The 19,435-nt window shown below is 44.2% G+C and overlaps 1 protein-coding gene across 2 annotated transcripts in view; it reads right to left on the reverse strand.

Moving 5' to 3' along the window:
• PSPH (phosphoserine phosphatase) overlaps window positions 1-19,435 on the reverse strand; it is a 210,024-nt gene that overhangs the window by 145,034 nt on the left and 45,555 nt on the right. For both annotated transcript variants that reach the window (XM_086958482.1, XM_086958481.1), the window contains exon 2: window positions 9,295-9,408. In XM_086958482.1, the coding sequence (XP_086814608.1) occupies window positions 9,295-9,408 (114 nt within the window). The remainder of the gene's footprint in view (window positions 1-9,294; window positions 9,409-19,435) is intronic.

Below are 19,435 nucleotides of genomic sequence, written 5' to 3' on the forward strand. Positions count from 1 at the left end.
TATGATTAAAAAGATGTCTGTATGCAAGAAAAGACTGAACGAAAGAAACCACAAGGGTTGTTACATCCTTTACCGACATCTGAAGTTCCCTGGGAACATATATGTCCTCCTGCACTCAGACTGTCAATTTAGGACCTTTTCTGTCTAAGACGATGGAACTGACCAAGGGCACCCTGACCAAGGGCGTTCCTCAGGGCTCTTGTTTAAGCCCTACATTGTTTAACATCTATATTTCCCCCTTGGCCAACCTTCTCAGGTCCTGCTGCTTCCTGTCCATTTCTTATAATGATGACACCCAGCTCCTCTTTTCCTTTAACAAATTATCTTTGTCGGCATTATCCACCTTTTCTGATAGAATGACGGAGATTATGCTTTTTGGAGACACCACTCTTCTATGGTCGTCAGATTAGCGGCCGGGAGCCCTCGGCACCCCTCCTGGGCCTAAAGCCCTAGTCAAAAACGTGGGAATTCGCCTAGATCGGGCCTTAACATTAAAGGAGCATGCCTCCCACCTGCCAGACTATACCCGAAAAACCCTCATTCAGACCATGGTTATGAGCCGTCTCGACTACTGTAATGCTCTCCTGGTCTCTGCGAATGAGTCATCCCTCAGCAGGTTGCAGGTGGTGCAGAATACGGTTGCGCAACTCGTCGCCAATTTTTGCATTCAAAACCCCTTCTCTTACCCTGCTCCACAAGCTTCATTGGCTCCCAATCCGCAAGCGCTTCAAATTCAAAGTCTGTTGTATTGTCCATAAAACTCTGCATAATAAAGGCCCTCTATATCTCTAGGAAACTTAAGTCTTATGCTCCCTCTAGGACCCTCAGGTCAGGCAGTAAATCACTTCTCTTAGGAAAACAAGACTAGGTGGGAAATCTTTTTCCTGCCTCGGTCCCCTGTACTGGAACCAGCTTCCCGAAACCTGAGATAATACCCTGACTATCCGCGCTTCAGGAAACTTCTTAAGACCCCCGTGTTTTAACATTTCTCTTCATGCCGCTAGCAGCTCTGTCTAAAGCGCAGAGATACCCCTCTGGGGGTGATTCAGGCGCTCTACAAAACCCATAAATAAATAAATATATCCTTGGATTTTATTGTGGGTTTACCCAAGGATACAGGATGTACAACCAATATGGTGGTAGTGGACAGTTTGACCAAATTAGGGCATTTTATAGCCAGTTCTGAAGCTCCTACATCAGGACAAGTAGCATTAATGCTACTCACGCACATTGTTAGGTTAAATGGTCTTCCTAAATCCAACAAAGATTCTCAATTTAACTGCTCAGTTTTGGAAGGTATGGCGTTCTACTTTAAAGATCTCTGCAGCCATTTCAACAAGCTTCCAACCCCAAACTGATGGGCAGACAGAAAGATTAAACCAGACTCTAAAACAATACCTGCGTTGTTATGTAGACAAAAATACTGATGAATGGGTAGACTGGTTATGGATTGCTGAGGTGGCTTACAAACAGTGCCCAACATGGCTCTTTCAAAATATCCCTTATAACAGTACATAATGAAATGAAATGAAATGAAATGAATGAAATGAAATGAAAATTTATAAAGCGCGATGGCTACCCCGGGGCGTCCCAGCGCTGCAGAGGTTGGGCTAAGCGGAGTACGCTAGACTTAGGCGGATTTCCAAAAGATTTATTAAAAGGATGATTTATTGAAAAGCTAAGTTTTAAAGGAGCTTTCGGAAGGTAAGCAGTTTGGGCTCTGATCTGATTGAAAGGGGGAGAGTGTTCCAGATCTTGGCTAGGTTGTAGGAGAGCGATCGGCCTCCACACCTGGCTCTTCTGATTCGCGGCACTGTGGTGAGACAAGAGGTCCCGGATCTAAGGAGATGATTGGGATGATAGGCATTTACCAGGGGGCGGTTAATAGCAGGACCTGTTCCCCAGTAAGAGCGGTGAGCAATACACATGGCCTTGAATTCGATCCTCGATTTCACAGGGAGCCAGTGGAGATCTTTCAGTCTGGCTTTAACTGAGACTCGTCGTGGGATATCGAGGAGGGTCCTGGCTGCACAGTTTCGGACGATTTGAAGTCTATTGAGCGTGGACTGTGGGGCCCCAAGGTATATAGCGTGTCCGCAGTCGAGGTGAGATAGAATCAGCCCTTGGACCATGATCAGTCTTGGGTGGAACGGGAGAAGAGGGAGGATTTTGCGAAGAAGCCTCAGGAGCCCAAAGCATGTGGCAGCAAGCTTGGTTGCTTGGTAGTTGAAAGTGAGTGATCTGTCCAGCCAGATTCCGAGACTTTTGATTTGTTCTTTGGGTTCCGGAGGACTGCCTAGGCAAAGGGGCCAAATGGAGTCGATGGATTTGGTGATGTTTCCCAAGAGCATACTCTCTTTTATCCCCGTTTAGTTTTAAGCAGGAGCCCGACATCCAGGCGGCGACTGCTTCCAAACATTTGTATAAGCTGTGGTGGGAATTGAGAGGGGGGTCTAACGCCACCACCAGCTGTGTGTCGTCCGCATAGGTGATGATTTTCACTCCAAAGGGGCGGACGACATCAGCCAGAGGGCTGAGGTAAACATTAAAAAGGGTGGGGCTCAGGGAGGAGCCCTTGGGCACTCCACAGTTCAGGGGTTTGCTGGAGGAGGTGAAGTCTTTCTCAAATACCTGAAAAGATCTATCTGTAAGAAAGGATCTCAGCCAGGTGAGTGCCGTTCCTGAGATTCCTATCCTACTGAGGCGGTGGAGAAGAATATTGTGGTTTACAGTGTCAAAGGCGGCACTAAGGTCTAGTAGGACGATGGCCGCTGACCCACCGCTGTCCAGGATCCTTCTTGCTTCCTCCGTCACTGCGACCAGGGCTGTTTCGGTTCCGTGAAGGGGCCGAAAACCCGTCTGTGTGGAATCAAGTATGTAGTTTGATTCCAAGAAGTGTGTTAGGACAGAGTTGACATACTTCTCAAGTAGTTTACTGAGCCAGGGTAGTAGGGAGATAGGTCTGTTGTTGGAGGGATTGTTTTGATCGAGGCTGGGTTTCTTTAATAAAGCCTTGACCATTGCTCTCTTCCATAGAGGTGGGACGATGCCGGCATGGAGAGAGGAGTTAAGCAGGTCCCGAATGGTGGGTGTGATCTGGCTGGTGATCGGGGTGAGAACCCGCGGAGGGGCCAGATCAGTAGGTGATCCTGATTTGACCTGTAGCATGATGCATTCTAGATTAGTGAGATCTAGGGGCGGGATACATGTGAGGGGGACCGGTAGTGCTGCCGCAGAGCCTGGGTCTGCAATGCCGCTGGGCGAAGGGGTGTTTTGAGAATAGGAGGAATTAATGACTTCTATTTTGCGGTAAAAGAAGTCCGCTAGCTCATCACAGTGGACCTGGGTGTTGCTGTGCTCCTTTGGAGCCTCGGGTAGTTGCATAAGGGATTTTGCTATCTGGTAGATCTCCTTGGGCTTAGATGCTACTTTGTCAATCTTTTCTTCGAAATATTTTGCCTGCGCTAGTTTGATGCTAGATTTGTAGCTTTTGATAGCTGCTTTGTAGGCTGTTTTGTCTGCTGGTAGGTAATCGAGACGCCATTTTCTCTTGATTCTTTTGCAGGTGCGTTTCGCCTCTCGGAGATCAGTAGTGTACCATGGGGCGGTCGGGTTTCCCCGCTTAGGGTGGGTACGTTTAAGTGGGAGTACCAGATCTAAGGAGCTGGTAATCCATCTGTTGTAGTTCTTGTTGCCCTCAATAGGATTGGACGTTTAGGTGGGTATGGTTAGAGCAAAGTTGTCCCGCCATTCCGGCTGGGGGATTTTGGACCAGTTGCGTGACTGTTGAACAGTCGAGGGTTTGGGCAGGGGGTGGTTGGGGAGGGTCCATGTGAAAGGGATAAGGAAGTGATCAGTCCAGGGAAGGGGGAAAGGTTTCCAACGTGTAGGTTCGGGCAGTTGCTGAATATGGGGTCCAGAAGATGGCCTTTCTGGTGAGTGGGCCCGGGGACTAGTTGCTGTAGTTCGAGAGCACCTAGGCTGGAGGATAGTTCTCTGGCGTTTGAGTCGCTGGGGTCGTCAAGGTGAGTGTTGCGGTCACCCAGGAGTGTGAAGTTAGCGGAGCTGAGAGCGAGGTTTGCAGCTGTTGGGGCAAGGTTAGAAAGAAATTGTCCTTGCGTCCCGGGTCGGCGGTATATGAGCATACCTGAGAACGTGTTGGTGGAGCTGAATTTTATAGTGAAGGGGAGGCATTCACTATCTGGAACACGGACGGGAGTGCTGGTTACTTCGTATCCTATCTTGTAGATCACTGCTAGCCCTCCACCGATTCCTGTTTTGCGGTCAAGGCGGAATATTTGGTATCCGTGTGGAAGAGTTTGTACCAAATCAGGTTCCTAGTGTTCCTGCAACCAAGTCTCTGTGATAAAGAGGATGTCCAGGTTTGCATCCTCTATCAGTAGAGAAATTTCGGTAGTGTGCTTGGGGAGGGATCTGCAGTTAAGCAGGAGCATGGAGTATTGTGTGGGTTCCATTTTTGGGTGGGTTGAGAAATGAAATCCCCACTGGATGCAGGCGGGAAGTTGTATGGATGGGTCCCATGCGTGAAGACAGGGTGGGGCAGCTTCCTGCTTTAGTTGGAGGAGGGAGTGGGGACTGTGGGTTCTGGCCTGGTAGGGCGACCGGGCAGGGGGGGTGGCCCCTTGCCCCGGTCGGCCGCGGACAGGCTTGCCTTTGGCGCGCCTTCGGCGCACAGGCGGCGCGCCCGCTGCGCACATCCGCTGCGCATCCGAGGGAGGCACATTTATATATACGAGGGGGGCGTTGGCCTCAGGGCGGTGGGCATGGCCTGTGGGCTGAGGAAGAGAAATGGCGGCGAAGATCATTGTGCCGTGGCAGCATTAATATCGGCTGCGCTGCGATTTCTGTGAGAGATTAGGGTGAGATAATGCACTAGGTAAGTGCAGTGCAAGTAAAAACAAAGTATTTTGTGACAATTACAATTTTTAAAATCGAGCGTGCTCCCGGCTTCCGCCTCAGGAGTGTTGTGCCTCTGAATGCGAGCTTTTCAGTCAGCGCGCTTTAAGTAGCCGGTATGAGGGGGGCGTGGCCTCAGGGCCGTGGGCGGGGCCTGTGGGCTGAGGAGGAGAAATGGCGGCGAAGATCACTGTGCCGTGGCAGCGTTAATATCGGCTGCGCAGCGATTTCTGCGAGAGATTAGGGTGAGATAATGCACTAGGTAAGTGCAGTGCAAGTAAAAACAAAGTATTTTGTGACAATTTCAATTTTTAAAATCGAGCGTGCTCCCGGCTTCCGCCTCAGGAGTGTTGTGCCTCTGAATTTACATATTGTTTTCACCCTAGATTCACTCCATTGTTACATCCAATGGGAGAGCCTAAACTACCGGAGGTACAAAATCGGATGAAGAATATTCAAAACAATCTTAAATTTACACAAAGAAATGTACAAGAAGCAAAGAAAAACTATAAGACCTCTGCGGATTAACATCGTAGATTACCACCCCTTTAGAAAGGTGACATGGTATGGCTATCTGCGAAGAACATGCACTTTAGGAGATACAGTTTATTCAATCCTCTGTACATTGGGCCTTACCGGATCCTTAGGGTCATCAACCCTGGTACTGTGAAACTCACATTACCAAAGCACTTTAGAATTCACTGTGTGTTTCATGTGTCCTTAGTTAAACCTTCATATACACCTGTAAAAAAAAAGTCCATCTCCCATATTGGTAGACCAAGAAACTGAATATGAAGTGAAGGATATCATTGATTCCAAGAAGACAGTAGGCCTCAAAAAATCCTAAAAATGTCACTAGACCTGTAGGTCTAGTGACTTAAATAATCTACTCGACCTAATTATAATGCTCTTGACCCATAAACTGGTTTCAAATTATGTGATCCTGGGCAAGTATTTTAATTCACTGAGACGTCTACTGTACAGAAAACTATTTGTTTCATTCAATAAACAAAACATTAGTTTTATAGAGAAAACAAACATAGTCACATAAAGAATACGCATGACCGCTGACTTGCCTCTTAGTTCATCAACTTCATGTCATCAGGGCGGAGGCAGGAATGTTTCTCATATCATGTTTAAGAACTATCACTTTAAATAAATACATAACTAAAGCATAAGGTAGCAGCACACGGTCATTTGCAATCAGAAGATTTTACAATGAAATAGCCACAGAATTGGTCACTGACATGTCGTTTTAAAACTATTCAGTGTACAATGTTTGGAAATAGCCAGCAAATAGTTGTCCTTTGCACATCACCAAAGTAAAGTATTCTGATATACTTTTCTCGTATTTAAATCTTTGTTTGCATCACACTTCTGAATTACAAAAAAAGTTCTTTCATTATTCCCGTTATATTTTGAAATACTTGTACCATTCATTTACAAGCAGTTTAAATGTTGGAGAAAAAAACTGAAATTTTACAATTTTTCCTTTTACAATTCTTGTGAGCTCACTTCACAAAAACCAATAACTGTAATAACTGAAGGAAAAGTAAAAACTATTTTACAGGAACCGATAGGCAACACTTATTAAAAAGTCAAACTGACATTTGACCTCTGTCCTTGAGCCGTCAGCAAATGTGTCAAGATAAAAACAAGATTGAAAGGTGTCTTAATTGCTCATTCACTCTCTGAATGAGCAGAACACCTGTTTCTTCCAGCTTAAGTTTACTCGCCAACAACATAACAAACATAACATGTGTATTTGTAAAGAGCTTGTTCACCACTACGGGTATCTTGGTGCTGAATAACAGATGTTTTGTTGTTACCCAACTCAATGGTACTCATTTTATCGACCTCAGATGGATGAAAGGCTGAGTGGACCAGCCGTGATTTGAACCTCTGACCATGAGGTCGAACACATGCCCCTGCAGTAAACGCATTAGTCCACTGAGCCACCAGACTCGGCAAGGCCGAATAACTGCAAAAAATATCTCAACATGATACAATTTTACTCATAAATATGAGCGGATTTTTCAAGGTCACCAAATTGTGGTACTGGATTGTTTGGAAATGGTATAGCCTAGAAGACAATTCTTGGGAACCCGTGTCAGGGGTCCATGCCCCAAGATTGGTTAGAAGGTTTCATGCCAAAAATCCCATGAAGCCTAAACTATGTCAGCATTCTACAGAGAAGGGATGTACGGTCACGTCCAATACGCTCTGAACATTGAACGCTGCCAAGGACCTTAAGAATGAACACCGGTAAACATGGGCAGTCTAATTTTGATGAAACTAAAGCTCCCCCTATCATCGCGGATAATATATAAACAGGAGTCGGGAGTATTGATTATATAAATGGCAAATAATCCTATGTGAACACGGAAGACTACATGTCCCATGATGCTGTGAAGACATTTCCTCTTTGCTTCCATAGCCTCGGCAGGAAGTGGGAGAAGCAGGACTATAAATCATGCTGGCCCGCAGCACGATTATTCGTTTCTTCAGCATGGATCTCAGCAACTGCTCGTAAATCATCTGTGGTGGGGTAAGGGCACCAGTGCACCTTTTTTGGTTCTATTTTTGCCTTGCTCGTAAGTGAGGAGAATCCTTGGTGGGAGAGTTCCATGGCTCTCCTTAAATCTCCTTCTATCTTGTATTTCTCCAGAAAACCTAAGAGAGACAGCAGTGTTTTCAGCTTAAATGAATTCATGTTAAGGATTGAATAATGGGTAGTCTGCCCTTTCAGGTGACCTTTGGATTTATTGAAGTTAAATTGAAAGAAACTCAAGTTGTTTTCATTTCTTTCATTTATGGAAACAATTCCTAAAGAAACTCAAGTTGTATTTCATTTTTTTCTTTTATGGAAATAATTATTTGGGGCACACACTGTGTGAATAAACAGAGTTCAGGATGGTAATGTATTAGAAAATAAAGTGCAATTTCTGAGTTTATTTGGTTGGAACAGTGCGAACAAGTTTTGAGAAAGAAAGATACTTTTCATGGGGTTTACAGATAAAGCTATGAGGAATAAAATAACTTTTTACAACTGTGGAAATATGATCGCTAGGAACGATGGTTATGAGCTCTTGTAAGCGAAATATCAAGAGCCCTCAGCTATAGGAGAATAATTTGCTCTGTTTGTTTTGTTATTGCCAATTAACAGGGGGTGCCAAAAGAGTGAGGTTTTGTTCTCCTCCCCTGTGAAGCCTGGCAAGTTCTTCTTATGGTGGGTAACCCACAATGTGAATTGTTCACAGAATATTTTACTAACGAACAAAAAGATGAAGACATTTATATTGTTCTAAATCTTAATCTTGTGTTTGCTTTATTTTTGTTTTCACAGTACAATCATAGTTTATTTATCACATTTGGAACAGACTTCCATGGTCTAGATATATCTATCTACATACATATATGTTCTACAGATGTCACCGATGATAGTTATATTATTTTACAGGTATTTGCATAGGGAAAATGATGAATATATGTAACTCTGAGATAAACTATTATTAATGGTGTTATTTGCTTCCAGGTCTCCTTCCCTGCTGTTTCCTTCCCCCGCTTAATCATCTCAAGATTCTGTATTTTAGCTGCAAGCAGAATTGAGGCGATTGGGAGGTGGACCCTTTTTGTGCAATGAACCGATCCAGAGGTATCAGCATGCTGACAAGACTACAATCATTCTGGTCTTTCTTGGGAAAATATGGCATGTCTTTAGGTAGTAGGGTTATGTTGAGTTTTTTTTACATTGTTATTATTATTAATATATTAGCAGTAGTAGTCCATTTATTGCAGTAGTGTTTTCTGTTTTTCAAACACCTGCATGACGTCCCTTAACGCCTTAACTGCGGCCGTTATTTCGGCGCAGTGCGGGCGTTCTAAAAGGTGGGCGGGGCCACGTCGGCCGACGTCAGCACTAGCGAGGTAGTGCTGCAGTCGGCCAACGGCAGCACGCAACGGGTTAAAGAATGGCCCCACCCTGGTTGGAAGTCCATTTGCCTGAGAGCAGTCGAGCTAGCCTCAGGATTTGTGGTCCAGGGAAACTAAACTCAGGTCTTATCAACCCTGTCACAGGCATATTTCACAAGGACGGACCATAGGGAGAATTCCTCAGACCTGCCGGACAATGCGCATGGTAAAATGAATATAAGGGAACAACTGCAATTATATCATTTACAAGTCTTTACTTGAACCTAAACTAGACCATAAAAGATTCAAGGCTATTGTAGTGAAGTTAGCAAACATTAGCAGAGTAATGTATTAGAAATGTAGAAGTATACAAAGCACCAAACTTTGTATTAAGGACTAACAAAGAGCCTGCTTTTGATTTTCTGCCAATCTGGTATAAATGAAAACCATCAAACCTTTTCTTACCTCTGCGTTGGTGAGCATTGGGGGGCACAGCCTTCATGGATTAGATGTTCAGACTTTATGAGCATGGCTGTCATCTGTCTGACAAAGAGTGCCCTGGAATCGAAAGGACCACCCCTGAAAGAGTAAAACCAAGTATTTTATACATTGTTTCCCACTACAAATAGGAGACTTGCCTCTGTCACCTTCCACACCAGACATACGGCCACAACAAGAGAAGAGATACATGAGATAATAAAAAAAATAGTACATGGGATACGCACATGACAAGGGACAGTTGCATCTTTCATATTAAACTGCTGAATATAAACAATGGAAAACATTAATAAAGTTAACATATTCATATAATGTGTATGGAAGTGAGTCAAAATCATCAGGGACCAGACTAAGAACCTTTCACAAGTGAGTCACAATCATCAGGGACCAACAACACCTTTCACAGTATTAGTTAATTACAAGACAACGTGTTGAAAAGAATACCAGAAACAGAAGCTGAAAAGGTCTTTATTCACGGCCTCCACTACGCCACCAGTACAAAGGAAACTTCTTCACGTACACTGTTCACGCGCAGTCTGCCCATACCCAACGTTCTAAGGTAGCCTTCAGGGACAGAGGAACGTTCCAAAAGGGGAAGAAGAGGAAGGAGGGTAGGCGGAAGGTACCAAGTGGAAGAGGACAATTACAAAGGAGCAAATACCTATAGTACGTGTAGCGCTATTTCCATGTACAGTCTCCATATGCAAATTACCAAGCTACATGACCTACACGGAATAATCCTGGGTTTATAACACATCTTCCCTCCTAACAAAACAAGAGAAACTCGGAGTATACTGGTATACCAACACAGTTAATACATTTTGTAGTCCTTGTGCCAGTTAGGTGTACTGGTAACCCTCCTGGTGTGCACTCTCAAGTCGGTGGTTCCCAGAGGGTTCCTCTGTGCAGGAGCCCCGGTACCATGGTATCTTGCCAACCGGTCCATGCTCCAATTCTGTCCATTCTCTAAAGTCACAGTGTTATTCTTTACCTCTACAATTCTTTTGGGCTTTAAATAGTCCTGGGATTATAACACAACCATTTCATGCTATCAGGGAGCACAGATCAAAGATCATACATGGTCATAATTGGTGATACCTCACAATATGCAGTTATTATTTTACTACATTCTTAACTATTTTTTGGTGTAAACATACATGAAACATGCGGCAGCAGTCAGAGATTAAAAGTAAGAAAAGGAATAAGAGATATAATAGAGTGCACCTTTTAACCATATAGGACAGTCTAGCATGAATACAGTTACAGGCTGCAGCCTGCATAGAGTAATTGAGCCCTTACCCCCAAACCTTGACTTGTTTCTCCAGACATACCCTGGGTACATTCACAAATCTGTTTTGGTGTAATAATCCATCCTGAGTCTATTCAGTGTCATGCTGTATCTCTCTTAGCTATGAGAAAGACCATTGCCACCTGCAGCCTAGTGTGGTGCCCTGCCCTCCCCACTCGTCCATCAGGCCCAGTAGAACAAGTTTGGCTCCAGCACAAACCAGTGTTGTCTGTGCAAAACCAGTGACTGTACATGGCACACTCAACCCCAATATTAGTGTATAATTGGACGTTTCCAGATCTCATTGTAAAAAGATCCCCGGCATACCCTGCAGCGCGGACTGTCAGGATCTAGGCCTGGCTTCATTCTGCTAAGTTTGGTGGTGCTGTAATACACCCAGTGCAAATAATAAGTTAAATCAGCCACAAGTGCATGGAAATGGCTAGCATTCTGGGATCCATCTTGACTTCAGTCCAATAGTCCTTCTCCAATTCACCTACATCCTGTTCCCAGTGTTCCCATTTGGCAATGTAGGGTCTGGAATGTTGTTCATCAGAGAACGATATAATTGTGAGATCCCAACCCCCCCCCCCCCCCCCCCCCCTCCGTCTAGTTACAAAATGCGATTCTAGGCTGACCATTCGCCAATTTAAAGCCCACCACTGCCGATTGTAAGGTGCAGAAAAACATCTGTGGAATATCATGGGAAAGTTTGAAGTACGTAGAGAATCCAAGGTACGGATATCATTTTAAATACAGCTCCACAGCCGGCCAAATGGAGTGATAAATCCCCCCAGGCGATCATATTGCATTGCATATGCGTCAGAAGATATTCAAGTCCCACACTAGTGACTTGGTGGACTAATGCGTCCACTGTAGGGGCCTGTGTTCGACCTCATGGGCATAGGTTCAAATCCCCACTGGTCCACTCAGCCTTTCATCCTTCTGAGTAACACTGAGTTGTGTAACAAACATCTGTTATTCAGTGCCAAGAAATTCTTCTGTGTGAATGTGCGCTTTACAAATCCACATTATGTTATTGTTCGAAAGTGGGTTATTAGTAGTGGTACATATGTATCTACCACTGGTAATAAGGTCACTAACACAGTCTAGGGCTTAATAAATTATTCACATGCTCAACCCTGGGTAGCTTAGCTGCAAGCAGTCAGGCTTAATTTAGGAGCCAGGTATGTGAAGCATTTAAAAACACAAATTCAGTAAATAATTAAGACACAACCCACAATAAAAATCTCAAACCTATATAAATTTAAAATATTGTTATCTTTAAAATGACATCAAAACGACAAACATCCAATATAGTGAACTGGAGATATGAATTTATAAAGAATTACAATTTTTTAGCACTTAAAAGCATATGGCGCTACTCTGAGACATCTAGTCGCGCTTCACCGGGACCAAGTCAAAGTTTCATGCCAACTGTGATGGAGCTCTGCTCGAAAACCCCTCACGGTAAGCCCCGGTCGAATCGATGCTCTTCACCAGTCTGGATTTGGTGAACATTCACTGGCTTGCTTTTCAGGGAGCCCCCAGTCAACCTTCGAAAGTCTGACCTCCACAGCTTTTTAGCGAGACAAACAGAGTCCTGGCCTAGACACGGTTTAAGATGAGCGGTTTGGCTCTTGCGGTTGAGTCGGTCCCCTTATCGAGCTTTTTTGCCAAAGTTGCTCCAAGCATTTCCAAACTTCTGGAACTTCTTACTGAAGTTCCTCTTGAGGTTCCAAAGTGTTACAAAACACAAATCAAAGGTCTGGAAGATGGTCCTTGAAAGATTGGAACCACAATTCCTACAATGCACCTGGGCAAAACCCTTACAAATCCACTGGACGCATTCCAGGCAGGGGATTCAAGGTAGTGATGGTCCAGGTGAGCTCCATTAACCTGTAGCTTGCACGAAGTCCACTCTTTAGCAAGGTACATCCACAGGGCTGTAGTTCCAGATAATGCAGCGGGCGCAGTCAGTCAGAATCCATGGTATGGTGGTGCAAATCAAGTTCCAGCTTGGCAATCCCTCTTCTTCTCTTAGTTTCAAGCAGCATATCCGAGAGTCTCTACTACTCTCACATATATATTCAGTTTCCTCTGGGGTCAAGCAGGAAAGCACTCCTGTCCAAGGAGCAGCGCAAAACACCAGAGCATAACCACTCCCACCAAAGTGTGGCATAATCTCCCAGAAAGCACTTTTACGCCAAAATTCAGTTTGGCAGAAATCTCAGTACTAGCTAAACCAACCTACAGTATGACTCATTTCCATAGCTCTCCTACCCCTACTATCTGCAAATTCCTGCCTGAAGCCTGCCATCTGGCTGGATCCGAGGAGATAGGGGTAGATGGACCTAGTATTCCCTGCCTGGCATATTTGATGCCTCATGCTTTACAACTTCTTCCCCCTGCTCTGGCATTCCTCTGTGGCACAGCTCTCTCCAGCAAATAGCCTCTCATTGGTAAGCCACTTATCACTTCATCAAAGCAGCCTAGCTAATCCTGTTAACTCTGACCAATCAGGGAGGACTGCATGAAAGCTGAATTTTGGCTTACATACAAAAAAAGTTGTATAACTTTTTTTCTGTACAAATAAGGATACATTCAACAATGGCATATTGTTGGATTTATCAATACCATTCTCTCAAGTCCTGATAGATATCTTAATTCATTTCCTTGTGATAGTTATGCTTTCATAAACTATTGCAATGGTAACCGATAGGGCTAGGTATCTACAATAGAGACAAATAAAGGTGCAATTTCTCCATCACCAGGGCACATAAAACATCTTTTATAAGGTCTCTGCTTATAATAACATGAACACCCCTTCTCTGGGACACATAGGGGAGAATGTGTAAGTAACTGAACATGCAGGAATATTGTAGATTATTATTTTTTAAGTGTCCCTACAACCAAAGTAGTTTGGGCACAATTTATATCTAAAAGCAGTGCTGCAACACAGGGCTGCTTTCAAAATGACCTCATGCCTTCAGCAGTGTTCACATGCAAGTACAACAAAGGCTACCTGACTCTAAACTGCTATACTCTATTATATACTAGGACTTAAATGTAGTTTTAATCCCCCTTGCCCTATTATGACCTAATGAATTCTAGGGTAGGTCATGCCAATCATAGGTGTACCCTGATACATAGTCTACCCTAATGCATGCATTTGTTTTCACTGTATGTTCAACGTAGCACTGACCATGGGCATGGTTAGACACAGCTCAGGGCACTCTCAGAGTCAGAAAACCAGCATCCAGGGGTCTCTAATGGGGCAACAGGTAGGGGGGGGGGGGGAATGCAAACTGGAACTGATTTCCAACAGTTATGTATGTTTGTTATAGATCTACTAGGTGAGACGTGCATGCTCAGGTATTTGAAATGTTGATTTGCCCGGATAAAGTTAGTTGTAGTCTTGATATATTTGTGTACCCCACTCATTGGTATATACATTACATATATACATATATGCATAGATTTAGTTCAGTTAACCCGGAGACCTGATGCTTCAGCGTAAATCTGATGAATTTGTACCAGTCAAGGTAACAAGGTCACCAGGTTGCTCGATATATTAGGATATCGTTCGCGTATAGAGATATTATATTTTCCAATTGATCTGTCCATCGGAAACCACTCAGTTGGGTGTCTCTTCTGATCCATCCTGGTAATGGTTTAATGACCACTGCAAATGGAAGATGGTGACATGATGCCTCCTTGTTGTTAGAAGTTGGGTTACCGGTTGACTGGGGTGAGAGCAACCCTGGTCAAGCAGCATCCACAATCCAGCCACAATCGAGGGTAAAGCAGAAGCAAACCCCAAATTTACCGGTACTCAACCGCCTGGTAGCTTGGCACATAATAGTCAGGCTTAATTTAAAAGCAATGTGTCAAGTATTTGTGCAACACTTCAAAAAGTAAAACACTGCAAACACCACACATAAAGATCCCACACAAGGTTGGAAAAATAGAGCAAAATAGATCTGAATTAAATAAATAAAACAAGACCAAAATATAAAAATTATTACTGCGAACGGGTCAGTTTGCGGTTGCATAGAGCCCATAAGCTTGATTTCCAGAGCTTGTGAGCCATACAAGGGTCCTGGACCTGAGAAGCACCGCTATTGGGTCAGGAATTCACTTCAGCTGGGTCCAGGAGCTGGTTGGGGAGCTTTTTATGTGCCTGGGACTCAGATCAGGAGGCCAACAGACTAGCACTTTGAGTTCAATAGAGGTCCTGGGTTCATGTTGAAGGTGAAGATTCAGTTCTTCTTCCCCATGCAAGAGGGCAGCAGGTCAACACAGAAGGGTCAGTAGTTCCCTCTAATAAAAACTCTCCTAAACCCATTCTTCAACCAGGGTGACATCAAGCCATTTGATAAACGGGACGATAAACTTCAGCAGGAAGCTTTAGAAAAAGGATTCTAAACGAAGGTATAGAAATTGGATTAGTTTCTCTTAAGCAAAAGCTTCCTTGGATGGAAATATCCCATTTGGAATAAAGAGGAACCCTGGTTGAACAATGGGTTTAGTAGAGTTTTGATTTGAACGAAGCTCTAAGGTGAACGTAGGGAATGTGAATAAGACAACACAAGCGTACCCATATGATCTTAGTCCTGAGGAGAACCCATAAAATAGAAGGATTTGAAAAGCGTCAATACTTAGTTTTCACCAACCAAGTGCATTTCAAATAAAAAACTACTGGAGCTTATAACATTTTCAGTGTTAATAGAGCTGCTAATTCTCCCTGAGCTCTGTAGAAGCATAACGTTTGGACATGGCTCAGTTGGTTAGGAGTGACAAATTAACAAAAATATAGTAAGCTTCTTAAGGGCATGTTAAAAGGCAGAACTTGAGCAAATCTTTAAACAGTTTTTGTGTGTATAATTTGTCTTTTGAATATGTTAGTATATGTACAAATCAAAGAAAAAAAAGTTTAATCAAAGAGATTTTTGGGGAATTTAAAAATCGGAAACAAAATTGATCAAATAAATGGTGATCATAATAACTGATGCGTGTGATCACGAAATGAAATGAGAATGTGAAAGTGTATCAGTATTGGCAATTGTGAGGTTTGTTAACTTTCTAAAAGTAGCATTTTCGGAATTGTAATGTAAAACCCAACTCCACCTTAAGTTGGGATTTTAAATTTGGATTCCAGAGACATCAAACATGAACTGATTAGCTTTTCCCATTTGGAAATTACACTTATAAAATGTAATAAGGCAACTCCAATGTTATTTTATGGGAGAGATAGACCTTGCAGTAGTGAAAAATGAATTAGTTTTCACCACCAGGAAATGTACAACTTAAAAGTACTTGTCCTACTTTTTAAATACATTGTATACTGCCCTCTTTGCTGTACAGGGCCTAACCTAGAGGTGACCTTTATGTATTAAAAAGGAAGGTTTGGACCTGGAAAAAGGTATATTTTGCCAGGCTCAAATGGCAGTTTGAAACTGCACACACAGACTCTGCAGTGGCAGGCATGAGACATATTTATTGGGCTACTTAAGTGGGTGGCATAATCAGTGCTACAGGCTCACTAGCAGTAATTAATTTAGATGCCCTGGATGCAAGTAGTACCTCTTTACTAGGGACATACAAGCACATTAAATATGCCAACTGCAGATAAGCCAATGTTACCTTGTTGTTTTAAGCAGAGATCACAAGCACGTTAGTATACTGGTTAGCAGTGGTAAAGTAGGCAAAGTCCTAAGGCCAGCATAAATGAAGTCAACAAAAACAGGAGGTCTGAAGGCAAAAGGTTAGGTGGAAACCAAGCTAAGGATGCCAGGTCTAAGACTTGTCTTGTGACTCATTCTAAAGAGAAAGCCTGGGACAATACCCTATTCACTTAAACTGTAGCCGAGGGCCTAGCTGTGTATTTGCAAAAGAGGGAGCCTTAGTTTATGCATTCTAGCAGATGGAACATGAAGCAGCAGTGGAGCGAATCAAACGTTTTCTCAATATTTAGAGACACCAGTGCCCTTCGACCCAGTGCATTAAGAAGGCATACGATGTATACTGCAATCCATCATAAATCCAGTTTGATCGTGATGGATTATGGTTCAGATGACCTTCACTAATCAGTTTGCCAAGACTTTCGCTAGATATTTGATTTGAGATGGACCAGTAATATGGGTCTATAAGATGCGCCCCTGTCGGCTGATTTTTGTAGCTTCAACAGCATGGTTATTGTTGCTCCCTGTAGGCCGTACGGGAGTTCTCCAACTTTAAGGACCTTCCAGTACATTTCCACCATGGAGGGAATCAGAAGTGAGGAGTATTTCCTAAACATTTCTAAGGGGTATCCATTGTTGCCCGGTGTTTTTCTCGAGGGGAGGGTATTAATTGCTGCCACAATTTCCACCATGGTCAGGGGTTCCCCCAACGTCTGTCGGTCCTCACCAGAGAGTGTGGAACTATCAAATCCCCCACAACTGGCAGATAAGATTTGGCTACATTTATTGGTTGTTTGGCATATAGGTGGCCATAATACGCTGAAAACACTTGGGATATCAAACCAGGTACCGTATGGACTTTCACTGTGGGGGAGACCATCAATGACACCAATCTTAGTTCAATGTCTCTATTGGAGAGCCAATATAATAACTTTCCCATCTTGTCCAAAACTTCATAAATCTTATATCAGGACGTTACATACTCTAAGGATGCCAAGTCCAATCATTTTTGCCTAAGAGACAGTCATAACATTTCCTCTTTATGATGCATGCCTACTTATTTCACCAATTCTTTTTTGGGCCGCGCTATGGCATTTTCTAGGTCCAGAATTTCAATCAGCTAACCCTTTTTCTTGACTGTCTGGTATATCACCACCTTGCCCCTTAGAACTGCCTTTAAGGCATCCTATAGAGTAATAGGGAATCAACTGTCTTGTTATTAAGTTCGAAGTAGTCATTTATCTATTGTCTCTGAAAATCAACAAAAGAAGTATCTTGTAGCCACGTGGTGCTAAGGCGCGAGGAGCCTGTCTGCTGCTTGCTACGTAGCTTTCGTGTAAAAAGCATTGGAGTATGGTCTGTTAGGGAAACCGGAAAGATGAGGCCCTCAACCAGCTTATAAATATCTACTTAGGGCATAAAGAAGTAGTCTATTCTGAACTTAGTGTTGTGGTGATAAGACTAAAATGTAAACTCCCTAGTAGTTGAGCGTAACAAGCATCATATGTCGGAGAGAACCAGTGATCAGGCCCATTTACCTAAGATAGGAGACTTTCGCAGGTGGGCATTGTCGGTGTCTACCCCGGGTCCATGACTGAGATTAAATCTCCCCTTATTAGTAGCACTCATCTGAGCTTTGCAAGGGTATCATCAACAAGTATGGGAAGGCCAGTGGGCCTTGCCTGTTTCCCCTTCACCGCCATTAATCTGCCTTTGTCATCATGATGCCCCTCAGTAACCCATAGACTAGTTTGTGTAGTAATATAGCAGTGATTCTTAAGGCAGTGGTGTATCCGGAATGGTACATCCACTAGTATAGCCCAGTCGAGAAAAAAACACAGGGCCGGGGTTGCTGAGGACATGCATCTCTTGCAGGAGTAGTATGGATGGGGTATGTCTTTTGAGATATTAGAATAAGGCTTGTGGCTTGACCTTATCATTTAGTCCACTCATGAGAGCATATCAAAGGTATAGTCTATGGAAGCGATGGGGGATTATTGTGTAGAGTATGGCGTTAGAGGGTGTTTATGTGCTGCTTCACTGTGCAAAACCAGACTAAAGTACTAACTAAACTACAACACGAACCTGCTATCTGGCCGCCCTAAAGCACATCCAAGGGACCTTCTCCTGCCGGAACTGCACCTACACCAGCATCTGACCCGCCAACCCAACCAACAGGAAAGATCCCAACTACCTCAGATGCATTCTTCTCAACACCCGATCCGCCCGCAAACACGTCATTGAACTCTGGGACCGGCTCGACTCAACCTCCCCAGACATCGCCTCCCTGAAAGAGACCTGGATGAACCCCTCCTCAGCACCAGATATCGCCATAGCCATCCCGGACGGTCACAAGATCACCAGCAAGGACCGCACCAACGGAGTAGGAATCGCCATCGTCCACAGAAACAGTCTCGACCAACACCGACTACACCCTCAGCACCGCCGAACACCTCCACTTCCAGATCCACACCGACCACAACAGCACCCTCAGAGGATCCCTCGTCTACAGACCCCCTGGACCACGACCACAGTTCAGCGACTCCATCGCCGACTGCGTTAGCTCACACGCCCTCGCTTCCACAGACTACATCTTCCTTCTGGACCTGAACTACCACCTTGAGAACAACAACGACACCAACTACACCACCCAGATTGACCAACTCGCCGACCTCAGACTCAGACATCTCGTCACAACACCCACCCACTCTGCCAGACACACGCTTGACCCCTTCTTCACCGCAAGCTCCCACGTCACCTTCAGCCACACCACCGAACTCCACTGGAGCGACCATTTCACCTTCCGGAAACCCACCACCGCACCCAACAGATGCCCCACCGCTGCTGGAGCAAAGTCACCAAAGACCAGCTAACCACCTTCCTCGCCCAGAGCCAACCTGCCGACCCCACTGACCCCGTCACCACCGCCCACAACCTCAGACAGTGGATCCACAACTGCGCCAACACCCTCGCCCCGCTCAAGAAACCCTCCAAAAGCCACACCAGCAAGAAAGACAGCTGGTTCACTGAAGACTTCCAGGCCTCCAAGCAAACCTACTGAAAGCTAGAGAAGAACTGTCTCCGTGAACGAACACCGGACAACTAAGCAGCCCAAAAAAAAAGCCACCCTGAGACA

Source organism: Lissotriton vulgaris, chromosome 2_1, assembly GCF_964263255.1.
Source record: "Lissotriton vulgaris chromosome 2_1, aLisVul1.2, whole genome shotgun sequence".
In the NCBI taxonomy this organism is placed as follows: Eukaryota; Metazoa; Chordata; class Amphibia; order Caudata; family Salamandridae; genus Lissotriton; species Lissotriton vulgaris.